The sequence below is a fragment of the Nycticebus coucang genome, chromosome 18 (genome assembly GCF_027406575.1).
Source record: "Nycticebus coucang isolate mNycCou1 chromosome 18, mNycCou1.pri, whole genome shotgun sequence".
NCBI lineage: Eukaryota > Metazoa > Chordata > Mammalia > Primates > Lorisidae > Nycticebus > Nycticebus coucang.
The window spans coordinates 40,250,615-40,274,948 of record NC_069797.1 but is presented as its reverse complement, the minus strand read 5'-3'; the positions used below and the strand labels follow the sequence as shown (position 1 = coordinate 40,274,948).

The 24,334-nt window shown below is 53.1% G+C and overlaps 1 protein-coding gene across 1 annotated transcript; it reads right to left on the bottom strand.

Annotated features, from left to right (window-relative positions):
• Positions 1 to 2,172: 2,172 nt before the first annotated feature.
• Positions 2,173 to 10,354, bottom strand: CA4 (carbonic anhydrase 4). Its single transcript, XM_053570201.1, has 8 exons — positions 10,200 to 10,354; positions 5,900 to 5,953; positions 4,752 to 4,907; positions 4,082 to 4,227; positions 3,867 to 3,965; positions 3,555 to 3,621; positions 3,225 to 3,388; positions 2,173 to 2,500 (listed from the first exon to the last, which is right to left on the bottom strand). Exons 1-8 carry the CDS (start codon positions 10,255 to 10,257, stop codon positions 2,297 to 2,299), a joined length of 948 nt encoding a protein of 315 aa, XP_053426176.1. The 5' UTR covers positions 10,258 to 10,354; the 3' UTR covers positions 2,173 to 2,296.
• Between the last annotated feature and the right edge of the window lie 13,980 nt (positions 10,355 to 24,334).

Sequence of the window (24,334 nt, the reverse complement as noted above, 5' to 3'; positions counted from 1 at the left end):
GTCGCCATGACAACCGCAGTACCAACATCCCCCCAAGCTGTGTGGTCACCAGGGGAGGGAGGGGGGTACTTATTTTTGGTCACAGAAGGAAGGAGGGAAGGGATGGGTGGGAGGGAGGGAGGGAGAACAGCCTTTTTCCCTCTCCAGGCTTAGCTGGTTGGTCCTCATCCAGAGGTAAGAGGTAGGAGAAAGCTTAGAGGTCACTGCCTCTAACTAATAGGCAGTGAGCCTTCCAGAAGTGGGTGATGGAGCCCCCCACGTGCACTCATGGCATCTATACTTGCCCACGGGGAAGCTCACCACCTCCAGCCTGTTGGAGGGGTTGCCCTCACACCAAGCCACAGCAACTGACCCTGGCCTTGGCCTTGGCCTTGGCACCAGCCCCGGCTGCTGGGGTCTGCCTCACCCAGCAAGGCTGTTCTCTTCCCTGCTTCACAAGGCTCACACCCCTTCAAAACCCAGCACTGCCCTGGTCAGTGAGGTCTCAGAGCTTGGGGCCCCTCTTTCCTGGCGCCAGGAGCCTGACCTGGTTTGGGGGGGACTGGCTGGGGGGATTCTTCTTTCCCTTTCTCCATGGGGCTCTGGCCCCTCCTTTCCCCTCCTGCAGCCTCCTAATTTTTCTCTCTTTACTTCTTCTTCTAGTCCCAGAAAGGAAAAAAACCTCTGGAGACATAACCATGATGGAGGTGGGAACCATCCCAGGCCAGTCCAGAGGGCTCAGACCCAGACCCTTAATTCACCCTTGACTCTTCCTCCTCTGACATCTCATTGCTGACCCATGACAGACTCTGCTCCTGGATGACTGCAGTGGCTTCCAAGCTGTCCCTTGTTCTGCTCCCCCTGACAGCCCTTACATCTCCTCTCTCTGCTCAGACCAACACTGCCCACTGCCTCCCTGAGCTCTCCCTCTCTCCTTCCCTCCCTCTGCACTCTGGGCTGGCTTCCCTGCTGTTCCTTCACTGCAAACACTTGCTGTCCCCACATGGCTGCCTTCTGTCTTCCGGATGCCCCTTCAACAGCCTTCCCTGACCGCCCACGTAAACTGCAGCTTCCCTCCCTGACCCCCTTCTTCCTTGCACTTATTGTTTTCTGATACATTAGACAATGTGTCTATTTTATTTATAGTCCGTCTCTCCTCTGGATCATGAACTCCAGGAGGGCAGGCATCTTTGTCTGTTTTTTTTTTTTTTTTTTTTGAGATAGAGCCTCAAGCTGTCACCCTGGGTAGAGTGCCGTGGCATCACAGGTCACAGCAACCTCCAACTCCTGGGCTGAAGTGATTCTCCTATCTCTGCCTCCCAAGTAGCCGGTACTACAGGTGCCTGCCACAACGCCCGGCTATTTTTTGGTTGCAGCCATCATGGTTGTTTGGTGAGCCTGGGCTGGATTTGAACCCACCATCTCAGGTGTATGTGGCTGGTGCCTTAGCCACTTGAGCCACAGGCACCAAGCCCATTTTTGTCTGTTTTATTCCTTGCCACACCCTGGGTGCCTAGAACATAGATGTTCTAGAAATAGCTTAGCAGGCCGGGCACAGTAGCTCATGTTTGTAATCCTATCACTCTGGGAGGCTGAGGCAGGTGTTGCCTGAGCTCACAGGTTCGAGACCCTGCCTGTAAAAATAGCATTGCTTTGGCAGGTGCCTGTAGTCCCAGCTACTTGGGAGACTAAGGCAAGAGAATCACTGGAACCCAAGAGTTTGAGATTGCTATGAGCTATCACACCTCGGCATTCTACCGAGGGCAACAAAGTGAGACTCTGTCTCAAAAAAAAAAAAGAAAAGAAAAAAGAAATGAAAAGAAAAAGAAAAAGCTGAGCAAACGAACTCTGTTGCCCACTTGCCTGGGCTATACCCACACACAACCCCCGTCACACCCCGACTACAGAGAAGAAAGCACAGGGCTGTGCCATAGGCTCAGTATGGGACCTCTTCCAGCAGCACCTCAGTTTCCACCACTATGGAAGGAGAGACTGGATGCGGTTAGCGTTCTTCTGGCTTTCATTGTGTTGGAGCTCCAAGATTCCGAGTGTAGGCATTTGCAAAGGCAGGGGGTGGGGACCTGGTGGTACCTGCCTGGAAGAAACCTCCAGGCCTTGAGACTCCTGCCCTGGAGCAGGGGTGAGTTGAAGGGAACAGAGTCGGGCAACAGCTAAAAACAGACTTGGGAAGGGTTTCTCCAAAAATACACACATATTTTAATCATGCCTAAAGTCCAACCTGGGACACCTAAGGAGCGGAAGGAAGCCCCAGCCTCTAAGGACTGAGGCCAGAGGTCCCATGTGCAGGAGTGAGTGGTCACCGGAGAAAGCTAGCCGCCAGGTAGGTGAGTGTGGGGACCAGCAGGGCAGGCAGAGGCAGGGGCAGCAGCTGGCCTGGGGCCCGCGACTTGAACGACTTGAACACTGTGCGCTGCCCGAGGCTCTGCAAGGGCCGGACATTGTCTGTCATCTCTATTCTTTCTTCTGCGTCGTACCACAGCTTCTGGGAGAACGCCAGGATCTGCAGAAGGCAGAGGCTCAGCAGTGCAGCAGGAGACGCTCAGGCCAGAGGGGCTCTGTAGCGCCCCCCGAAGGCCGATATGAAGATGACGGGAATAAGGGGCGTGAAGTGCTTGTATGGTGAGCCCAAATTTCCCTGGGTTTCCCTTAACTCGCAGTGCGGTGGGCCCATGATGACTGCTACTATTGTCACTGTTGCTACAGTACATCAGCCTCAGCGGGCTTGTTGGGCCCCAGAAGCTTGAGTCCCACCCCCGGAGTTTCTGATTCAGTAGTTCTGGGGTTAGGCCTGAGGATTTGCATTTCTAGTAAATTCCCACGGGTGATGATGTTGACACCACTGGCCCAGTGACCACACTTCGAGAATCACAGCTGTGAAATGAAAGTGCACGGGGCAGGGATTTTGGCCCTTTGGAATTACTGCCGTTTCCCCCACGCCTAGTATACTGTAGAAGCTCGAGTACCATTTGCTGAGCGAAGGAAATACTTTCTACTGCCTCTGAGCACCTCCTGTCCAAACGCCTACCCACATGCTAACAACCTCAGCCCCCAGAGAAACAGCCCTCACTTTTCTGTCAGCCTGCCCTGAATGTCTGTGGATAGAACCAATGGACTTCAGCTCCCTGGGACTCCCCGCCCACAACCGGGACCTCTTGGGGCCCCAGAGGGATGATGTTTGGGGAGCCAGGCAGTGGGGGCTGCAACCTGCCCCAGGCCCTGCACACCTGGTCTTTGTGGAGCTCAATGGGCTCCTGGAACACAGTCCAGACAACCGTCTCGTCGCAGTTTGGTGTGGTGAGTGAGCCCTGGTAGCGGAAGTAATGCCTCAATTTCTCCTCCTTGGGGAGCATGTCCAACAGTCTGAACTCTCCCATTACGGTATTCATGTCTGGGGTAGAGGGACAGAGGATGCTGTCAGTGGGGTGGGGTAAGGAGTGGTATAAGACCCTCACACTGCTACTTCCAAGAGCCCAGCTGCCCCCCTACCCTTGCCCCTTTCTTTGTGGGGAGACGCCCCCTCATCACACTGCGGCCTCTTCCTCATCCCAACTCACTGGGTTTGGGGATATGAGACAGCGCCTCCACCAGCGGCCGGAAGCCATCATTCATGTTAGGTCCATCCTGGAACGGGTGGGGAGGGGCTTTGAGAAGGTCTGTGGGGAGCTGATTGTCACAGCCAGTTTGTTCTCCTGATGTGGGGTTGGGGAGGGTGGGGAGGCAGCTTCTGGGATCAAGGCTCTGGGCTCCTCACCTGGCCAAGGGGCGTACAAGTCACTGAGGGGAAATCAAAGCTTCTCCAGCCCCCTCCTGACTTGCCTGAGGTCTCTGGACCCTGTTCCCCAAGAGTTGGATGGTGGGAGTCTTACCTTCACCAGGAAGGCCAACACCGCGATGTCATCTCCAGTGTTCTGGGCCTCTTTTGTATTCCTGGATGTCCCTGTCACTTTCGTATGTACGATGTGCATCTGGTAGGAGATGGGAGGGATGGAGAGGTCCTGTGAGGGGGCTGGAACAGTCTCCTCGCCCAAGGTGTGTACACACCGGGAGTCCAGCCAGGACACTGATCCAGAGGGGCCCTCACCTCCATGGCAAAATGCTCCCCATCAATGCTGTGCTCTGAGCCATTATTCATCCGACTGGACCAGTGCAGGTGCAACTGCGTGGCCTGGTACTGGGTAGGCAGCCCTCCTCCAGTAATTGTGATCTCCTTCTCCAGCGACACCATCACTGGGGCACAGGAGGGGACAGGTACTCAAACCAGCTTCCCCGGAGCTTCTCCCAGCCCCCCATCCCAGCTCCCACCCTTCCTGGGCTACCCCAGCCTTTCCTAGGCCCCTTCCCTGCCTGCCTCCCCTCTCCTGTACAGTGCCCAAGGCCCCAAACCACAACCCTACCCTGGTCCCTCCTCTGCTCTAACTCTGTGGTGCCCTGATGTCCTTGGAGTAATGTGGGAACTCGTCACCCTGGGTGGCCTGCCCCTGGGTCCCAGCCCAGCTGGACCCAGGCCTTCCTTCACTCTCTGTCCTCCATCCACACAGAACAGTTGAGCTCGCAGCTCCACCCCGCTGTGCCTTTGCACATGCCATTCCTTCATCCGGGAATGTTTCCCCTCCCCCACCCCCGAGACTGGTCTGATGGAAGTATTGAAATCACTGGCGTTTCCAGCCCCTCCTCAGGACAAAGGTGGACCTAGGCCTGGTGTGTTGGGGAACTCAAGGTGCCCATGCCTACCCAGGTGTCCTCTAGCCCACCTGAGTGTCCATTGTTTTGCACGGTCCGTTTTTGCTTCTTATCATAGCCAGAGAAGAGGAAGTGACCCAGGTTTTGGTCCTCCTTCGCCTTGTGGGTAACGATGTTGATGGGGGACTGGCGGTTCTTCTGGCAACTTCCAGTCCAGTTACTTGGCCCTGAGCAGGGAAGGAGGATGGCCTCAGAGTCAGGAGAGCCTCCTCCATCCCCCTAAAGTCAGCCCCAGACAGCCAGCTCACACTCAGCAAGGTCTTGGGATGCTGGAGGCTGTACTCAGGGATACTCCACTCAGAACTCTGTCTTCACCCTCCCGGGGCCTTCCTTCTCCTCTTCCTCCTCCTCCGCCTCCCTGCCCTTTCTGGCTCCCCCTCCTCTCCCTCCTCCTCTTCCTCCCCCTGCCCTTCCTCGTCCCTCCTCCACAGACACACACATGCAAAGCCAGTGAGTCTGGCAATGATGTGGAACAGCGTGGAAGCAGGGCTGCCATTTGGTGGCTGTGAGGTCTGGGGAATGGACAATGAGGTGATGGTGTGCACGGGAAACCTCTCTGAGCCCTGATTTTCTCAACTGCAAAATGGGGACCACAATGATCGCCGGCTTTCCAGGGATGCTATGAAGTTTAGGGGTGAATGGGACAGAGCTGTGGAAACTGTAGCGGACACTGACGTTTCTCTTCCTGACGAATGGAAACAGGGGAGTAACCATGGAGGAGCCATGCACCCTGGTAATGCCAACCCCCAGGTGGTCAGGGGTCAAGACTGGGGTGGCACTGCCCAGTCCCCAAAACTCAGAGGCAGGGAGAAAGCAGACTGTAGGGAAATTGGTCTGCATTTGAATGAAAATGTGAAGCAGCATCTCTCAGCTCCACCTGTAAGGGCTGTCCTTGGAATAGAAACAACTCTCCATTTTGCTAAGAGAAATAACAAAATGTCTTCCCCCTTTTAAAGCCGCTGCTGATTTACTCCACAGGGAAATCACCATTTTGGTGACAGGAGATGCTGGTGAAAACCCAAGTCACTCTATGTTCCCTGTTCCCAGATCTCTGACTTGGGGACTACCATCATCCTTCATGCCTCCCACGCTCCTGGGTGTCCTCCTGGATGGTTCCCACCATGAAGAAAGGCCAGTCCCCGAGACTGCCTGTACTCACCCAAGCAGTGTTGGTTGGGGGCTTTGGCTTGAATCTCGTAGCACCAGTGTGATTCTGGAGGAAGAGAACAAGGCCGTGAGACCACATGTCAGTGTGTCTGCATGTCTGTGTGCACAGGCATCTCTGTGAGCACATGTATGCAGTGAATCAGGGGCTGGCATAGCCCTGGCTTGGAGCCCTCCCTTGGGTTGGGAAAGGGTATCCCTAGGGTGTGGGACTTAGGATAGTTAATAAGAAAACAACCCATGAGCTGATCAGCTGGTCAGCTTGCCTAATGAGAGGCTTCCTCAGAAGGGCTGAGCAAAGCAGCCACCAGCCTTCCAGGGGACCCCTCCAACATGGGCTAGCCTGGTCATCAGCCTCCCCCTCCCTGCTTCCATCCCTCATCCCAGACCAGGAAGGAAGGCTTTGGGGAGAGGGGAAGGGGAGCATTATGGCCCAGCCTCCCCTCCCAGGACCACAGAGTTAGGTCCAGCTTGGCAGCTTTCCTGGCAGATCTGAGTTGCTGGAGCATATTAGGCTGGCCCCTCCCCAGAACGCCCTACCTAAACCTTCATAGCTCCACAGTCAGGAAAACAGCCAGGCCTTTCCCCTGCCCCACCACTACAGACTCAGGGTTCTAATCTTGGCTCTGCCGCAGGACAGTAGAGCCCAGCATCTCTGAAAGGAGGCTGCCCACAAGTGTGGCACTAATGCAAGATGTTAATAATGGGGGAAGCTGTGTGTAGGGGCAGAGAGGGCATAGGGGAACCTTCCTCTGTGCTTTCTGCTCAAGATTTCTGTAAACATAAAATTTCTCTAAAAATAGAGTCCATTACATTTTTGAAAAGGCAGGCGCTGCACCCGTAGCATAGTCGTTAAGGCGCCAGCCACATGCACTGACAGTGGCGGGTTTGAACATGACCTGGGGCTGCAACAATGACAACTGCAACAAAAAATTAGCCAGGTGTTGTGGTGGGCGCCTGTAGTCCCAGCTACTAGGGACGCTGAGGCAAGAGAATTGCTTAAGCCCAAGAGTTTGAGGTTGCTGTGAGCTGTGATGCCACAGCACTCTACCAAGCGCGACATAGTGAGACTGTCTAAAAAAAAAAAAGAAAAAGAAAAGGCAAAAAAACAAAGCAAACAAACAAACAAAAAAAGGCAGCACCAGCAGAATGAACAGAGCATTTCATCCAGAGCTAGAATTTCTGGCCCAGACACTTAGGGGACTTGAGTGGGTTTGAGGGCAAGGCCTTTAATCTCTCTGAGCCTCGGTTGTAACATCTCTAAAATGGGACCGACATACCCACCTCATAGGGCTGTGGGGAAGATTAAATGAGGGATGCACGGAGCTTCCAGGCAGCCTGGCACTTTTAAAAATCCCACTGGCAGTCCTTCCCTTCCCTTCCCCTGCCTCCCTCCCTCTGATGGCCTCCTGTCAGTGAGCAGATGGCCAAAGCCAAGGAGGGCCAGAAAGAGGAGACAAATGAAGTGAGTTGGAAAGAACTCAGGAATGAGCGAATTCCTAAGAAAAGCACGGCTCCCAATCAAGCTAAGCTAAGACCTCGGAGCACATTCCCCACTTTCTTCTGACTGGGCTTCCTCTTGGGTCTGGGCCAGGGTAGTGGTCCCTGGAATGGGGACAGGGTTGGGAGGGAGCCATGAGAAGATCAGGCTCTCAGGAGAGGTGCGGGAAAGGCCTCCAGGACAGGAGGGTGAGCATTTATGAGAAACTGTCACCCCTTCTCTTACCCCAGAGACCACTTTGGGTTTTTGGTTTCCCAGCTCTAGAGCAATGTTTCTCCTACCCTGCTGCCATAGCATGTTTCAGGGATGCAAGGTTTTTCCCATGACAGTCAGTCCTATGCCCCACACAGGGCTTTGTGCCCCTGGGAATTCCACCCATGGGTCAACCCTGCAAAGGGTGGTTGTTGTTTCCCACCCAAGCCCCTTCCTGCAGGTGGGCAGAGCTCAGAAGCTGGAGAACATCCCCCTGCCTTCCAGCTCTGACTCTACAAAGACTGGGTTAACTTTTCTGAGCCTCATCTTCTTCCTCAGACAGAAGGCATTGCTGTCAAATGCCCAGCACTAGCGTTGGAGAAGATCATGAATTTGAGGTCAATTCCCCACCCCTTAGAAGTCCCAAAGGCAGAAGCTGGCCAAGAGACCTCTGGAGCCAGCAATGAAGGGCGGGGCCCTCTGGTGAGCCTTCCACAACCTCCCTGGGGGCCCATCTGGTCCAGGCTTAACTTTTCCTAGGAATTTGCTCTTCCTTGGCTCTGGCTACAGCTCCTGGGTTTGTAGTGGTAACCTCTGATCCACTGTCTTAATCATAGAGACTTTTGACCCGCTTGACTGAATGCTCTTGTAACTACCTTCTTCAGGAAGCAAGAGCCAGGAAAACAGTGGTGATGAGGCCAAGGCCAGGGGGCAGGTCTGTGTCTGTGGAGTGAGGGTGGGGGTGCTGGCCTTCGGTCAAGAGGTGGCAGGAGCACCAATCAGCTCAGGCTCATGAGAGGGGCATCCCTGCAGGTAATTACCAGCCCACCATCTCAGGCCACTTCCAAGATGGCCTAGGAAAGAAAGGAGCTACTTATAGCTTCTGGCTCTTAGCTCCAGGTCCTACCCAGGCCATTGGCCCGTCCAGAGATGGGGGTTAGGCACCTGAAAACCATTACCAGCCCTGGCCCCATACTCCTGACTTACCTACCACCCACCTCTCTTCTTTAGAGATGACTGAAGAAGCCCTCTCTAGTGGACCTTGCTCACCCCACCCTCCTACTCTAAGGGAAGGGGAGTAATCCTGAAAAACAGCTCAGCAAAACTCAAGAGTGTCCTGGGCAAAGTCTCAGCAACTCCTGGCCAGGGGTCCAGGGCTAAACAGCCTCTCTCCTCCCCCTCTCAAAGGGAGGAGATGCCTGGGTATTTCCATGAGCAACCTGCTGATCTCCAGCTTTAAGTGGCCCTGGTATGAGTGGGTGGAGAAAGGCAGGTCCCAGACAGAGAACCTGACACCAAAGGGGAGCACAGCTTGTGTGATGAGGTCAGCAAGAGTGGACTCCAGGTCAGTGGCAGAGCCTCATAACCATCTGTGTGGAGCACTGGGCACGTGCCACTAAACACACTCACTGTTATTCCCATCCTTTAAACACCTGAAGTCAGAATTACTATTCCTGTCTTGTAAATAAGTGACTCCCACAAGGCCACACAGCTATAAAGCACCCAGGTTAACTGCAAAGCATCTCTCTTTCTGCTGTTTCTACCAGGTCTAGCTGCTTACCAGGTTTCGAACGTCCAACCCTACAAATAATATTTTTCACTTTCTGCCTTCTCTCTTTCCTTCTCCCCTGGAAGAGTGCCACAAGATGCCCCCTCATTCTCCCAGCTGACCAGCTAAGTCCCTCCCGGCAAACAGCACACTCTCTCCCTCTCTGCTGCTAAGGGCACCTTCACCCCTCCAGGACACCAAGGGCAGCGCACCTCACTTTGGAGAGGAGGTTTGGCCGGGTGCACCCCAGAAACAACTCGAGAGGTAACCGGGCTGGAAACCGGCAGACGGGGGTCTTCCTGTGAAGGGGTGCGGGGGTCGCAGAGAAGGCACCTCTGGATCCCTCTCCCCAACGGCTTGAAGGCCTTTTAGCTCCTTATCAAACATTAACACGCCTCCCCTGTCGCCTCCCACCTAGACGAATAATTAAGAGCTCGGCCTCAACATTAATCTTTAAACGAAAATCACCCCGTCCGGAAAGACCGGCTCCACCGGGACCTCGGGTCTGCAGGTGCCCCCCGCCAGGCTCCCAGTCCAGTGCTGGGGACGGGGAAGACGACCTCAGCTTGCAGTCCTGGGGGGCAAGGAACCCCGGGTGGGAAGAGGGAATGACAGGACCTCGCCACACTCAGTTCGCTGCTCTGGTCCCGTGCCAGGGCCGTCACCTGGCGCTGAGCCCCGGCGGCACAGACCCGCAGACAGACTGGGGAGTACCGGGGTGAGAAAAGAAGGCGTGCGTCGAGGCGGGTCAGAGCCGCATCCTTATCGCAGCCTCACACCCGTCCAGCCAGGGATGCCTGGCCACCCGCACACGCCCCAGCCGCGCACACGCGTGCACATCCCGCCCGCCCGCCGAGGACACGCGTGTGCGCACACTGGCTCTCGCGCGGCCCCGACTCCCGCACCGTCGCTGCTGTCCGCGCACACGCGAGCCGGGGGCCCCAGCGCAGCTCCCGCGCACCCGCCGCCCGCGCCGGAGCCTCGGCGGGGGCAGGGGCTGGGGGCGCAGGGGGGGGGCCCGCGGAGCACCTGCGGCCACTCCAGGGCGCTCACCTGCAGCGACCGAGGCCCGGGCCGCGGCGAGGACCAGGAGCGCAAGCAGCAGCCACATCGCGGGCCAGCAAAGACGCCGCGGAGTCGGGGGTCCCGCGCCCAGGAGGCCACCAGGGGTGTCGCGAGCGTGCGGACCAGGGTTTTATAGCCCAGCCGGGACCGGAGGTAGCCCCGACAGCGGGGCGCGGGAGGCGGCTCCTCCCCCTGGCGGAGCCTCCCCTCGCGTCCCCTCCTCCCGTCCGCGATGTGAAATTCTCCCATCTCCCCTGCTCCCCGGTCCTGCCCCACCACCTTTTGCCTGGTGCCCTAGGCCCCCTCCGCGTCCTCCATCCTAGCCCCGGTCCCTGGTGTGGGAACAGGGAAGCCACATCGCAGGGCGCTCGACCTACACAGGGAGTGCCCTGTATTCCTGACTTTGTTCATTTTGGCGCCAACCACTGTGCAGTGATCTTGGAATGGAACCTCAGAAGGGCCTCGGGGTGGGGGCGGTGGAGATAGCCTTGTGGCGATGAGGCAGCTGAGGGACGTACCGGCAGTTTGTTGAATCAGTGACCCCAGGAGGAGGGCTCTGTTGTCTCTCTCAGGCAGTGGTCATGGATTCTCTGGGCTTTATCTTGTTTTCCATTTCCTCCCAGGCTGCTCCAAACTTAATTTCTAAGCAACCAAAGACCCTTTTTCCAGCACAGAGCAACGCTGTCCCTAAATTGTTCTTGCTGGCGTTTATAGGACAGCCAGAGGGCGGGGATGGAGGGGTTGTTTGAGGGGGCAGAATTTAAAAAGAGATTGCAAAGGGGCTCTGTGAAAGAGAAACCAATAGAGCCAAAGGGGAGGGGCTGGGTCCTTTTGAGGCCCCCAGCCTCAAAAGATGGGATGGGAAGAGAAGAGGCTGGAGTCTGAAAGGACCCCTAGTTCTCCCATCTGTCAGGATCTCCAGAGGAGTCCAGGGAGGAGTTCCCTTGAGGGAGGCCTCAGAATTTGGAGAAATGGGGTTGCTCCCCCTCAAGCTACCTCTTGTGTCTTCTCTTGGCGTTGTAGCCCTGCTACTGCAGATGCCATGAGTCTTACAGCGGGTGGGAGCCTCCGTGGGAGTTTGGGAAGGTCAGACTGAAGTAGGGCAGAGAGACAGGGAACCAGGCAGTGGACCTGGACCCCCTCCATCAACAGGAAGCCCCGGTTTTCTGGTCCAGCCACTTCCCCATCCGCTGCCAACCTCTCATCCCCTACCGGCCTTTGAGCCTGGGCCTGGGACATCTGAAGGGGGATTGCCTCCTTCAGAATGATCCAGGCAAAGGGGCTTCCTCCTGGCTTGGAGTCTGGCCTGGGATCACACAGCCTCACTGAGCAGCTTTGATCCTACAGAGAGGCAGGTGGGAGGGGAGGGGGCATCCACATCAGGCTTATTGTCAACACTGCTTTAGAATTTAATCATCACCAACCTGGGGCCAGGACTGTCTGGGAGGGATTCCACATCCTAGAGCCTTTTCTGGGGAGTGCATTTGTGTTCACGGAGTTGTAAAAATGTCTCTTTTAGGACTGAGGAAGCCTATTCCTGGGGATTGAAACTATTCCAGAGAGTCCCTGTGAGCCTAGACCAGCTCCCCAGTGAGTATGGTAGAAAGACTTGGAAACCTTTGGTGAGGTTAAGGGACTATGAATCAAGGGCTTTAGCACTGACCTCCCCCCTCCAAGGAAGGGGAGTGTGGGAGGGCCCTGGGTGTGTTTGGGGGCCAGAAAGATGTGTAAGGAGAACCAGTCCCTGATGGGGCATCCCTTCTGAGCAATTGGGGGACGTTGAGAAAGTACTCTTCCTCAAGAGTGTATCTTAATTGTGGGCACGATGGAGGCTGCACATTGGCGACACGGGTGATCAGGGGTGGCTACTATTCTACCTGCCATCTCTAACTCCAGGGTCACACAGGATTAGGGCCCCTCCCCATTTCTGGTCATACAATTCCCAGCCTTATTGCCTAACCCCAACCCCAGTTTGGGTCTGCAATAAACCAGTCACTTGTCACTGTCTAGGCTGCCTGGGGCCCCACTTACCTGTAGAGGCAAGGCCTGGTTTAGGGTCATTAGAGTAGGGATGGGTGCTGACATATCCCACTGACTTACAGCACCCATAAAGCTGTCAGCCCAGACAACCTTAGTGGACAGCCCAGCCCAATAGTGCCAACCTGCAGCAGAATCCCCCAGTGTCCTGAGTTCAAGTCTTTGCTCTTCCTCTGACTCAGGGATGACCTTGGGCAACTTTCCTATTCCTCTCTGATTGCAACTTCCTCATATATAAAGTGGAGATGGCAATCCCTGCCCTGTTGACCTCTGCCAATAAACGGTTACTGGCAACCTACTCTGAGCCAGGGCCTGCCCAACTCAAACTTTCACAACGGGCCTCACAGTGCCTGGGTGTGGCCTCTGACCCATGGCGGATGCAAAGTTGAATCACAATCATTGTCACCTGGGGATTTTTACTCACATAGCCTTATCTAGAACAGAAGGGAGAGAGTGGGGAAGCTGAAGGGCTTTGAGGTCAGAGAACCCTGTGGTCACTTCTGACTCCACCCACTCATTCTGTGATGTCAGCTAAGCCTCAGTTTCCCTCATGTGTCTTATCTTCCTCAAAGGTTGCTGTGTGAGGATTCAGTGAGCTGAAGTCTGAGGAGGACTGGCCCAGGGTTTGGTATGTTAGCATATGTGACTATGACCTCTAAGCATCTTGCCACCTAAGCAGGTTCATCTGCCCACCGTCCAAGAGGAAGCCAATATCCAGACACATCAGGGTTTACAGCAGAGTTTATTCCTCATAGTGCTAAGTGGGGAGATGGAAGGAATTTCTCAAGTCTGCCTCCCAAGAGTTTGGGAGACAAGGTTTTTTGGGTTTTTTTTGCAGTTTTTGGGTGGGTTTGAATCCACCACCTCCGGTGTATGGGGCCAGCGCCCTACTCCTTGAGCCACAGGCGCCGCCCGAGACAAGGTTTTTTTTTTTTGAGACAGAGTCTCACTATGTCACCCTCAGTAGACTTCTGTGGTGTCACAGCACACAGTAACGTCCAACTCTTGGGCGTAAGCAATTCTCTTGCCTCAGCCTCCCAAGTAGCTGGGATTACAGGCACCTGCCACAGCCCCCAGCTATTTTTTTGTTGTAATTGTCATTGTTGTTTGGCAGGCTTGGGTTGGGTTCGAACCTGCCAGCTCCAGTGTATGTGGCTGGCGCCCTTGCTGCTGAGCTACAGGCGCCAAGCAGGAGACAGGGTTTTTTTTTTTTTTGTAGAGACAGAGTCTCACTTTATGGCCCTCGGTAGAGTGCCATGGCATCACACAGCTCACAGCAACCTCCAACTCCTGGGCTTAAGCAATTCTCTTGCCTCAGCCTCCTGAATAGCTGGGACTACAGGCGCCCACCACAACGCCCAGCTATTTTTTTTTTTTTTTTGGTTGCTGTTCAGCCGGGGTGGGGTTTGAACCCGCCACCCTCGGTATATGGGGCCGGTGCCTTACTGACTGAGCCACAGGCGCTGCCCAGGAGACAGGGTTTTTAAAGACAGTCTGGTGGACAGAGGATTAGGGAATCAGGGTCTGCTAATCTGCTGGGTTTAGGGTGGAAGCATCAGTCTCTTGGTATGGGTGGACTGCTGCCTGGGCGGGTCAGCCAATCCATGGGAATGCAGTTTCTTGGATGGGGGAGGGGGGAGGTCTAAGACCAGTTGAGTCAATTCCTTGGACTGGATGATGACCAAGAAATTGGAATCCACAGGAATGCAAGACCTGGAAAGCACCTCAAAAACTACCCCTTAGGTTCCAAACAGGTGATGTTATTTACAGAGAAACTTTAAGAATCTTTACAACTATCACTCCAGAGCAGTAATGCCCTCCAGAGCAGTAATTATGGAGACACAAACAAGGGGACAGTGACTATTATCAAGTAAATGAAGAGACAGTGGCTGATTATTATCATTGGTTTTAGCTAAGCCTGTTCCTTCAGCAGGGTTTTGGGGCCCTTACTCTAGTTTTTGTCTTGTACCCCTTTATCAATTCATAAGGGGAGTTTAATCCATAGGTCCCTTACCTGGATTGAACCTGACCCTAGGCAAGTGTGGATATAGCATCAGGTGGGAGAGAACCCTGCGCTAGGCCCAGGAAGAGGCCCTGGCACATTTTGGCTCTTCCCAGACTCCTAAGGACAAGGAAGGAAGCCTCAATCAGTGTGGACCTGAGAACGTGAGGTTCAGATCAGCCCTTCCTGGGACTGTGATAGGTCCGGGCTACCGGCACAAAGGGACTAAGACCCTTCACTGTTGGTGTTCTCAGCTCAGGGGAAGGACAAATACATTCACCTAAGCAGAAAACTATCATGCCTTATGTTTGGGGTGGCAGACAGAACATAAGGTAGAAGATCAGAAGAGGATTTAGAGCAATGGCACCAGCCCGGGTTCACACCCAACCCAAACACCCACCCTTCACCATGGGGGTAAGGATAGAAACTCCCTCACATGCACATGGTGAGAAACGAACAGGACAGTGATGGGCAAAGGGACTGGTGGAGGTCCAGGTGCTTGGTGACTGCTCAGTAAGCCTCAGTGAGTATGAGTTGTTAAGGGCAGCAGCGACTTTGTACCCAGAGTAGTACAGCAGCTCAGAGCAGGGGCATCGAACCCAGTTCATGGGGAAGAGATTGGGGAAGGCTTCCTGGAGAAGGTGAGACCTGAGTCTCAAAAGACAAGTAAGTAGGTGTTAACCAAAGGGGAAGCAAAATGCAGGTGGAGGAAATAGAATGAGAAAATGTGTGGAGGTGGAGAAAAGGCACAGGAGCATTAAGTGAGAGGTCAGACTCCTGAGAAATGAGAGTGGAGGTGTTTGGGGCCAGCCAGGACTTGATTGTTAGAATTAGAAAGGTGGATGGCTCTTTCCCTTGTTGGAGGGGTGGATATCAACAGCCTGATTTATTTATTCATTTATTTATTTCGCAGGGTTTTTTTTTCTTTTTGACTGGGGCTGGGTTTGAACCAGCCACCTCTGGTATATGGGGCTGGCGCCCTACTCCTTTGAGCCATAGGCGCTGCCAACAGCCTGATTTTATAGACCAGGAAACATCCTCAGAGAGGGTCATTCTTTCCCTTGGTAGAGGGTGGATATCAAGAGTTTGATTTTATAGACCAGGAAATATCCTCAGAGAGGGTCATTTGACCCCAGAAGAGGACAAGGGTCCTCAGTTACTTTTCTGAGTTGCAGAAGAGGAACCTGAGGCTCAGAGAGAGCAGGTACTTGCCCAAATTGCCCAGCAAAGAGAAAACAACGATGGGATTTGATCCCTGGACTCCTGCCCCCCCTTCCCAGTGCTCTTCTTCCCTTGCTATCTCACCTCCCCCAACACTACACTCTGTCCTCCTGCTGAGAGCCCAGCCTCCACCTGTCCTCGCTTTCCACACCCTCAGATTCTCTGCTGATTGGCAGATGATTCAGGGAAAAGTTTGCAGAGATTTCATCCATTGTGTCCCTGGATAGTGAGAGTAAATCCACACAGAACAAGGTTTAATCAGTAGCCTGAGCTCCACCACTCCCCAAACTGGATCTCAGCCATATTACAGCAAAGACAAAAAGCTCCTTTCCTCCCAGCACCAGTGGAGGCTGCAGTCCCTCTTCCTCCTTTTTACGCCCAGCTTATTTCTCTGGACTGTGGAGAGAATCCTGGGGAGAGAGCTGGAGGCTGTCACTGGGCCAGGGTAGGGGCCTCTTTGGTAGAAGACTTGGCAGAAAATTCTGCCTCTGAACATTTTGCAGTAACAATAGCAATAAGGCGTGTGCAACAGTCCAGTGATGGAGATGGCATATGTTCTATTCCTGCCCTGCAGAAAGTTCAGGAATACACCCCCATGATTGTCTCTTCCTGCAGTGTCTCAGGCACAGGAGCCCAGGGTCACACCAGCAGGAGGCTGGGATCAGAGCGCCTTTGGATGTTCCACGTGTTATTCATTTATGTTCTGGTTTTGTGGTAGGGGCCCCTAAAGAGAGTGAGGAGAGGGGAGTTAGGTGGGGAGAAAAAGGAAGAGCCCCACAGCCAGCCTTGAAGGGAAGGAAATAGTTCCTCCTCAACTAACACTGTGGCAACATTAAGAAAACAGCTGTTTCAGGGGTGTGTGTGTTTGTGTGTGTGTGTGTGTGTACTTCTTTTTCCTTGATTACACAAACAATACCTGCTCATTGTAGAACATTTGGAAAGGAGAGAAAATTCACCAATAACCTTATCTCCCAGAGGTAATCTTATGATTTGGACGTACTTTTAAGGAAAAGGTTTCAAAGAAAATAATCACCATTTCACCTTAATTCATGTTTATTATTTTGGTGTTCCCTTTCAGTCTTTGTATGCAACACACTGTTGCCATAGTGAACAATTTAGTGCCCTGCTTTTTAACCTTCACGTGTCAGTGAAAACATAAATCCATGTTACTGAGCAGCCTCCACAACTTTCATTTTGTGGTTCCACAATATACCCGGATTGTATCATTGGGCTATTTCCCATTGTAAACAATATGGCAGACCAGGCACGGTGTAAAGTCTGTAATGCTAGCACTCTGGGAGGCTGAGGAAGGAGGATTGATTGAGCTCAGGAGTTGGAGACCAGCTTGAATCCCTGTCTCTACTAAAAGTAAAAAAAATTAGCTGGGTGTGGTGGTGTGTACCTGTAATCCCAGTTGGTCAGGAGGCTGAGGCAGGAGGATTGCTTGAGCCCAGGAGTTTGAGGTTGCAGTGAGCTAGGATGACACCACTGCACTCTAGCCTGGGCAAAGAGTGAGGCTCTGTTTCAAAAAAATAAACAAATATAAAAACAAGACTACAGCATGTTCCTACTGGAGGAACAAGACCACGGAATGGACAAGGAAACTGGGAGGAAGCATTGAGCAGAGGTACTGCAGTTCATGAAAATAATTTGGGGGTAGGGTAGGGGTTAAGTAAAACATTTATTGAGAGTCCCTCGGAGGCCACTTGCAGAATCTGAGCCTGGAATCTTAGCTCTTTGAATTCTCATGTGCCCGTAAAGTAGGGAGTGTGTGTGTGTGTGTGTGTGTGTGTGTGTGTGTGTGTGTGTGTGTCTTGGGGGTGGGGGTAGTTCTGAGTAGATTTATAGGATAAAGGGGGTATGGAAAAAAGGGCACCATGTCTAGGAGTGTGCTTGCACAACATTGGCGCCCTCTACTGTTGCTCTTGCAACAATCAGGGCCTTTCACCATTTGAAAGTTCTTCATTCTGTCTAACCTTAGAGTAGTCTATCCTTCCTTAGTGTTTCTTTTCCAGGTGGGGGGAGAGAATCATACAACAGCAATGCAGGCTCGGCACCCATAGCTTAGTGGTTAGGGTGCCGGCTACATGCACAGGGCTGGTAGGATCGAACCTGGCCTGGGGCATCTAAACAACAATGACAACTGCAACCAAAAAAATAGCTGGGCATTGTGGAGGGAATCTGCAGTCCCAGCTACTTGGGAGGCTGAGGCAGGAGAATCACCCAAGCCCAAGAGTTTGAAGTTGCTGTGAGCTGTGATGCTACAGCACTCTACCAAGAGTGACATAGTGAGACTCTACCTCAAAACAAGCAAACAAACAAACAACAACAGCGACAACAAAAACCCAGCAATGCAATGGCATTCAGAGAGTTGAAAAAGAACTCTTTAGGTTGGCCCTTAAACCCAGTACTTGGAACTTTAGCTTCCTTCAAGAGACTTCCCAGACACTCCTACAGCATAAAACCAGACTCTAACTTCCGAACTACTCTCTCTTAGACATCAGAGAAGAAACTGAGACAAGTGGTTGAGGATGAGGCAGCAAGTTCCCTGAAGGGGAGGAATGGCGGTATTATAGCTGCAGAAAGAAGCTGAGATTTGTGGCCAGAGAAAGCTCACCTGCAGCGCAGCATAAGGGCTGCATGTGGGGTGGTTAGATGGATCTGCCCTGCCTCCCCCTTATTATGGCAATGGGGAAGGGGAAAGAGTGGCTCTTTTTCTTTTTTTGTAGAGACAGAGTCTGACTTTGTCGCCCTCTGTAGAGCGCAGTGGCATCACAGCTCACAGCAACCTCCAGCTCTTGGACTTAGGCGATTCTCCTGCCCTAGCAGCTGGTGGCTGGTGAAACCGCCACCCTCGGTATATGGGGCCGGCGCCCTACTCACTGAGCCACAGGTGCCGCCCGAGAGTGGCTCTTTCATAGCAGGTAACCTCATAGTTTCTGAAGAGTAAAGTTTAATGACACGTGTGCGGCAAGAATAGGGGCGGGGCTGGCTTCGCGAGTACTGGACTCTGTGTAGTTGCAGAGCGGCTGCACTTGGGCTCTGCAGGCATTTTGTATCATATACCGGAGGCTGGGGGAGGTGGTCTGGCTTCTGGCTGGGAGCAGCCAGGTAATGGGCACAGGGAACAACCACTGGAGCAGCAGCCCCCTGTAGAGCCCTGGGCTGGTGCAGGTTCTGCTTTCTCGCCTCCTGAGAAACGCTCCAGGATCACTTGCTCACTGCCCTCTGCGAGGGGCACTGCCACCTGTGTGCCTGCGAGGCCTCCCCCAGCAGCCTGGGAATGCTGCAGGTGGGGGCCGTGCCGGTGCCTCCGAAGCTGAGCGTGGCCGGCCTGACAGCCTGCCTGTGGCGCGCAGCCCGCAGTGGCCACGCCCAGCCTGAGCGTGGTCGGGTCTGGGCCATCTTGGGTCTGCCACCGGGTCTGACTGTGCCGGGCTTGCAAACTCGGCACTCTCTGCATACGCAGCTCGAGGGAAATGTGCGGGACGCACCATCCTGCCTGACTTCTGCCTCTACTATCTGGTCTGGCGCTGTGCTCTGGACTGATAAGAAGGTGCCAGGAGGCCCGCAGGCCCTGGGGAAACGCGCAGGTTTGTGGCGGAGCTAGAGAGGCAGGGCTGTTGCCTGTGGTTTTTTTTTTTTTCTTTTGCATTTTTTGGCCGGGGTCGGGCTTGAACTCTCCACCCCGGTATATGGGGCTGGGGTCCTACTCCTTGAGCCACAGGCACCGCCTGCGCTTTCTGGACACTCTTTGCTCAACTAGTTCCTGCCCTGCGGAGGTGCAACACTTTTCTTGCTTGCGTCACCTTCATTACGGCCATGCTCGATTCATTGGGCAAGCTAGTCATCTTACACTCTCAGGAGCAAACGTTTGGTCCTAAAGTTGCAATACTCTTCATTGGAAATAGGTGACCATCGCCTCTTGTTAGACTTTAGGAGGCGAGGGTTGGGGGCGACCATGTGAGCTGGAGGTCACTCAGAGGCAAAGGAGGACAAATCAACTTTGTGGAAAATGCATGGGAGTAATTGCAGGGATTTTTCTCTCCTGCCCACAGCTTGGCACCGAGTTCCTAGAACGTGAGGGACGCCTTCCTGGGGCACAGCCTCCCGGTGCAATTCATAGCCCGAGGCTGGAGTGGGCAGGGACTATTTCCATAATATTTGAGTTCCTCCCAGTGCCAGGACAGAGTACGGGATTCCAGTTTTGCCTGCCTCCCTGCCTGTGTTTGGACAAATCTTGGACCTTAGCTGAGCCTCCTCAAGCAAGCTTTGACTTCCTGGGTGCTTCCGGTTCAAACAACCGCTGAGGCAAATGACCATCCATGTGGGCTATTGTATTAGTGTGGACGCATCCTGGAGTTTGGGTCAGATCCTGAATGGAGGCTGCAGGGGTGGGATGGGGGTGGGGATGGGGGCCTGGCTCCTTGGTGGGTGGAGGGGTGGGGGCGAGGGGCTCTTCAGCACCACGGTATGGACAGCGCCCTTGCAGCAGCCGCTCACACTTCGTAGTGGAGGGCACAGCTCCCTCTGCCCTGGGAATAGAAGGAAAGGGATGGTCCCAGCGGGGCATGCTCCCAGCTGACACGTCAAGGCCCAGAGGCTGTGTGGAGCCTGGAGCCCAGGGATGCAGCACCCGCAGCCAGGGCCGATGGCACTGGTCACATTCCTTGAGCGTCTTTCCGCTGGGAACCTCAGTGCAGATCCTCATTGCGGCCCACCCTGCACCCGCCGGTCCAGAGTGCGGTCTCAACAACAGCCTCTCGCCTCAGGTTAAAAGGCAAGGTAATGGAGGTTTGAAGGGAGCAAAGCAGAGCAGTCCCGCTGTGCCGACCTTCTGACCATGAAGGAAGTTAAGGACTGTTTCTAGGAACTGTATAAATGGGCGTATGTGGGATTAAGATTATGCAGTGTTTTATATACGGTCTCTTCTGAGTCTCACAGTAGTTGAGAATAGTAGGCCTGAATATCTGCCTTAACTTATGAAAGATTTCAGAGAGGGCAGCTGGCTTCTCTAAGTCACACAGCTGAGGGGCTTCGAGCAGGACTGAATACAGGATTCTGCACACCAGATCTGCTGCTTGTCCTCAGCCCCTGCTGCCTCACAGGAGCCCAGCTGTCACTGGGCAGGGTGTCCCACAGCTGTGCTGTCTGCTGAACCTTCATGGATTGGTTGGTTCAGTAGGATCCGTCATGGGCCCCAGCCTATGGCCAGGAGACCCAGGAGACAAAGACCAGTGTGGTGGTGGTTATGGTCCTGGGAGGACAGATGCACATGGCACAGAGACTTTGGCCAGGTGAGGCCTCAGATCTGGTCAGAAGGAGACACAGAGCTCTGATTAAGCTTGATGTGTCTATATATAATTCTCATCTCTGAGCTAGCATTCAGGGCCAGTCCCATGGCCTCACCTCAGTGGGGTCCACTCCACAGGTAGTCCCAGGAGCAGGCCCAGGTTCAACATTCTTGCTATTGCAGCCTCCTCAAGTTTCTGATTCTACCTGCCCAGAGCAACCTTGCTGACTGAAGCCTGGGTAGGAGACAAGGTCAGCCCCGATACCTTGAATTTTCTCTAGTCAGTGTCTGCACAGATGCTGCCTTCATCTCAGCCAAATAGCTTATTGGGGAAAAGTGAGAGGGATCCCTGGTGGGTAGGGGAGACCAGACAGAGCTTCCCCAGAGCCTTGGGGCCATATCCTGGAGGTAGCCACACTCTGCCCTCTGGATCACCAATGAGGGCTGTACTTACTGTACATCAACAATGACAGATGTTTCCTTCTTGGCCTTGCAAGAAGCACTCCTCACCAGAATTTAGTTCCCACTCCCAGAAGTTGCTCAAAATATACATTCTCTTGACAGGAAGAGTGGTGCAAGCAGGCCTGGGTAGGTTTTGTAAAGAAAGTTCACTGGACTTCCCTGCAAAACTCTACTTGTGGAACCCAGAGTCATGGCTCTGCTACCTCTGGGGTGGGGGTGGGGGAATGTGGGTTCCTCACCACTAACAGAAACACTGTGATAGCCTGGGGTGCACAGAAAATTGTTACCGAGTAGACTGGGTGGGTGCCAAGATAACTACTGGGTCCAGCACTTTCTTGGGTGCCTCAGCACTTTCTTGCCTTGAAATGGCTGGCACAGACCAGCCCTGACTGCTGTAGAGCTGCTTCAGCTGTCCTATAGTGCCCTTTAGCTAAATGGAGTACTAAAATTCCCACCTGCTGCAAAATTGTAATATCATTAACATAACATGGGTTGCAGGAGAGAGTAAGGTGATGGTGCTATGATGATGGTTGTGTGATTTGTTTCACTGTGAACAAGCAAAGACACAATGTACAAAGTTTGCATTACTCACTGGGAAGATATTTAAACCAACACTGCAGGGTGGGCAGATGTGGATTTTGCATGCAAGAAGCTCCTGTGCAGCTCAATGCCTATAGCTCAGTGGTTAGGATGCCTGCCACATGCACTGGGGCTGGTGGGTTTGAACCCGGCCATCGCCTGCTAAACAACAATGACAACAATAACAAAAAAATAGCCAGTGTTGTGGCAGGTGCCTGTAGTCCCAGGTACTTGGGAGGCTGAGTCAAAAAAATCGCTTAAGCCCAAGAGTTTGAGGTTGCTGTGAGCTATGATGCCATGGCATTCTACCAAGAGAGACAAAGTGAAACTCTGTCTCAAAAAAAAAAAAGAAGAAGAAGAAGCAGAAAAAGAAGTTCTTAAGGAACAAATTTCTGTGTCACCCTAGGAGCAAGCCCCCTCCTAAGCAACTTCTAATAAACTCATCTAACTCATCAAGCTGGGCTTGTCAGAATCATTCCTTGACCTCTTGGTTCCCTCTCAGTTTGGGAGCAGTTTTTCTATTCTGTCCCCAGGATTTTCCTGAAATACCTCCTCCCCACTGGGTGGGGCCCAAGTGGCAGGTAGAGCAAAGATAAGCACTTGGGGGGATTATGGGACAGGTCTATCAAAATGGTCACTATAGGTGTCACACTGGCCATGAAGCAGCCAGGATTAGAGAATATCTGCTGCCGTCCAGCTTCCCTGACAGTCCCAGGGATACCGTGAGGAATAAATAACTCAAGGAAGGCCCCCAGAGCTGATGGTTTAATTGGGCACATCAGAATCAATTTTTTTTTTTTTTTGTGGTTTTTGGCCGGGGCTGGGTTTGAACCCGCCACTTCTGGCATATGGGACCGGCGCCCTACCCCTTTGAGCCACAGGTGCCACCCACATCAGAATCAATTTTTAACAATCTTCCTTTCCTGTCCTAACTGGAAGCCCTCCTGATAGTGACTATCTGGCAGGGCCTGCTCCTTGGGTATGTGGACAAAGCTTGGAGGCACAGACTCCCCATGTGATCTTCTCTTGTCCCTCAAGTTCAGCCTCTTCCATTAGCCTGCATGGCTGGGTTTCATTTTCTGAACAAGAAAACTGGATGTTTCTGAAATAAAGCCACTCAGCTGGGACCAGAGAAGGCAAAAGAGGAGGATCAGAAACAAGAGGAGACATAAGTGGGCACCTTCTCATCAAGGGTCAGAGCCTAGCCTGGGTAGCCTCTTTCCTGCTGAATATAATCATGATAACAGGATAATAATAATTATTGCCCATTTTCTATATGTCTCTGCCAGATCTGATGCAAATAAGTTATATGTATCATTTTATTTCATCCTTTCAATAATCTTCCAGGTATGTTCTGTGATTTCTATTACACACTGGCAGAAGTTAAATCACCCAGACCACAGTCTGAGAAAAAAGCTAGGATTCTAACACAGGCTGTCTGACTTCAGGTACCTCTCAGATGCTTTCCTGGCCTTGCAGATGTTTTTCTTGGTGGGACCTCTCTGGGGACCTCAAGACAAACTTCTGCAAAAGAACCCGACCAAGGTAGCAAGCCTGGGGGAGGCTAGTCATGTTTAGAGGGTGATTAGGTGCATTCTGGCTGAATCATAGTGCTAAGAGGGGCACCTCCAAACTTCCAAGGTCCTCATGGTTGGACAGACAGGGGAAGGTAGCTTCCTCAGGGAGGGAGCTGCCACTACAGCCTGTCTGCTTTGACTCCTTTCAGATCTGTGGGTGGGAGAGACAGCCAGTGGCCTATGGTAGCCCAAGGGAAGCCCAGGATCATACAGGCCTGGAGTGGGGTGAGGTGTGGGGAAAGATGGCATCATGGCCCTGCAAGTTTGTAGAGCAACTGGAGAGGACACTGCAGAGAAAGGAGAAACAGAGCTTTGGGATCTGTTTGCAACCTTTTCCTGATGAGAACAGCTTAATGAGAGAACAGCTCCCATGCTCAAAGTCTGATGGAGGAGACACAGCTCTTAACTGGGGGTGCAGGACTCCCCCACTGGAGTGGATGTCCTCCTTACAGGGGACCTAGCTCAGTACCAGATACACAACCACAGCACACTAAATATCTGTGGATGAACAACCCCCATTTTTCTTTTTCCCATGTCTCGGTTTCCCCAGCAATGGCATCCCGGACTGGGAAGAGCCTGGCTGGAGTGCAGGTAACTCATGTTACTGACTGCAAAGCTTCAGATGGCCACACCAGGGACAGACTACTGACATCAGAACCGAGAGACGCCAGCGCTGATCCTAGGTTTCCGGGGCCAAGATAAATAAGACTGTAGAGGCCGTTTTGTCCTCATTTATTTTATAGGTAGAGTGACAAACTCAGAGAGACTAGATGACACTGCAAGGGAGGAGAAGGACCAGGGATAAATATTGTTCTTCTAGGACCTGAACCGTGCTAGGTCAACCTTCTTCCACGCCAAGGAAATTGGATCTTCCTGCAACCTCCAACATAACCACCAAACAATCCACCAATTTAGTACAAGGACCCAGACTGTCTGTGGATCGAGTACACGA

Coding starts and splice junctions, on each gene's coding strand:
- CA4 (XM_053570201.1), bottom strand. CDS start 10,257: ATGTGGCTGCTGCTTGCGCTCCTGGTCCTCGCCGCGGCCCGGGCCTCG. Junction 5,954..10,199: donor CCGGGCCTCGGTCGCTGCAG/GTGAGCGCCCTG, acceptor CTCTTCCTCCAG/AATCACACTGGTGCTACGAG. Junction 3,389..3,554: donor GTCTCATATCCCCAAACCCA/GTGAGTTGGGAT, acceptor CCTCTACCCCAG/ACATGAATACCGTAATGGGA.